This window comes from Passer montanus, unplaced genomic scaffold (genome assembly GCF_014805655.1).
Source record: "Passer montanus isolate IOZ18808 unplaced genomic scaffold, ASM1480565v1 scaffold11503, whole genome shotgun sequence".
NCBI classification, from domain to species: domain Eukaryota; kingdom Metazoa; phylum Chordata; class Aves; order Passeriformes; family Passeridae; genus Passer; species Passer montanus.
In genome coordinates, this window is record NW_024358172.1 from 1 (window position 1) to 299 (window position 299).

Consider the following 299-nt stretch of genomic DNA (forward strand, 5'->3'; position numbering starts at 1 on the left):
TTTTTTTCCCGTTTTTGCCCAAATTCTACCCAAATTCCCCTCTTTCCCCCCAGTCCCGGCACGGCGTGACGGTGGCCGTGGACTCGCGCGCCACGGCCGGCTCCTACATCGCCTCGCAGTCGGTGCTGAAGGTTCTCCCCATCAACCCGCGCATCCTGGGCACCATGGCGGGCGGCGCCGCCGACTGCAGCTTCTGGCAGCGGCTGGTGGCGCGGCAGTGCCGCGTGCAGGAGCTGCGCAACAAGGAGCCCGTCTCGGTGGCCGCCGCGTCCAAGTTGCTAGCCAACCTCGTGTACCAG

General features: G+C 66.6%; 1 protein-coding gene across 1 annotated transcript; it reads left to right on the forward strand.

The window, feature by feature from the left end:
• Window positions 1–29: 29 nt before the first annotated feature.
• On the forward strand, window positions 30–296 carry LOC120496475 (proteasome subunit beta type-5-like; the record flags this gene model as incomplete). Its single annotated transcript, XM_039696964.1, has 1 exon — window positions 30–296. A coding segment is annotated over one exon (267 nt), but the record flags the coding sequence as incomplete, so codon positions are not given.
• Window positions 297–299: the final 3 nt, after the last annotated feature.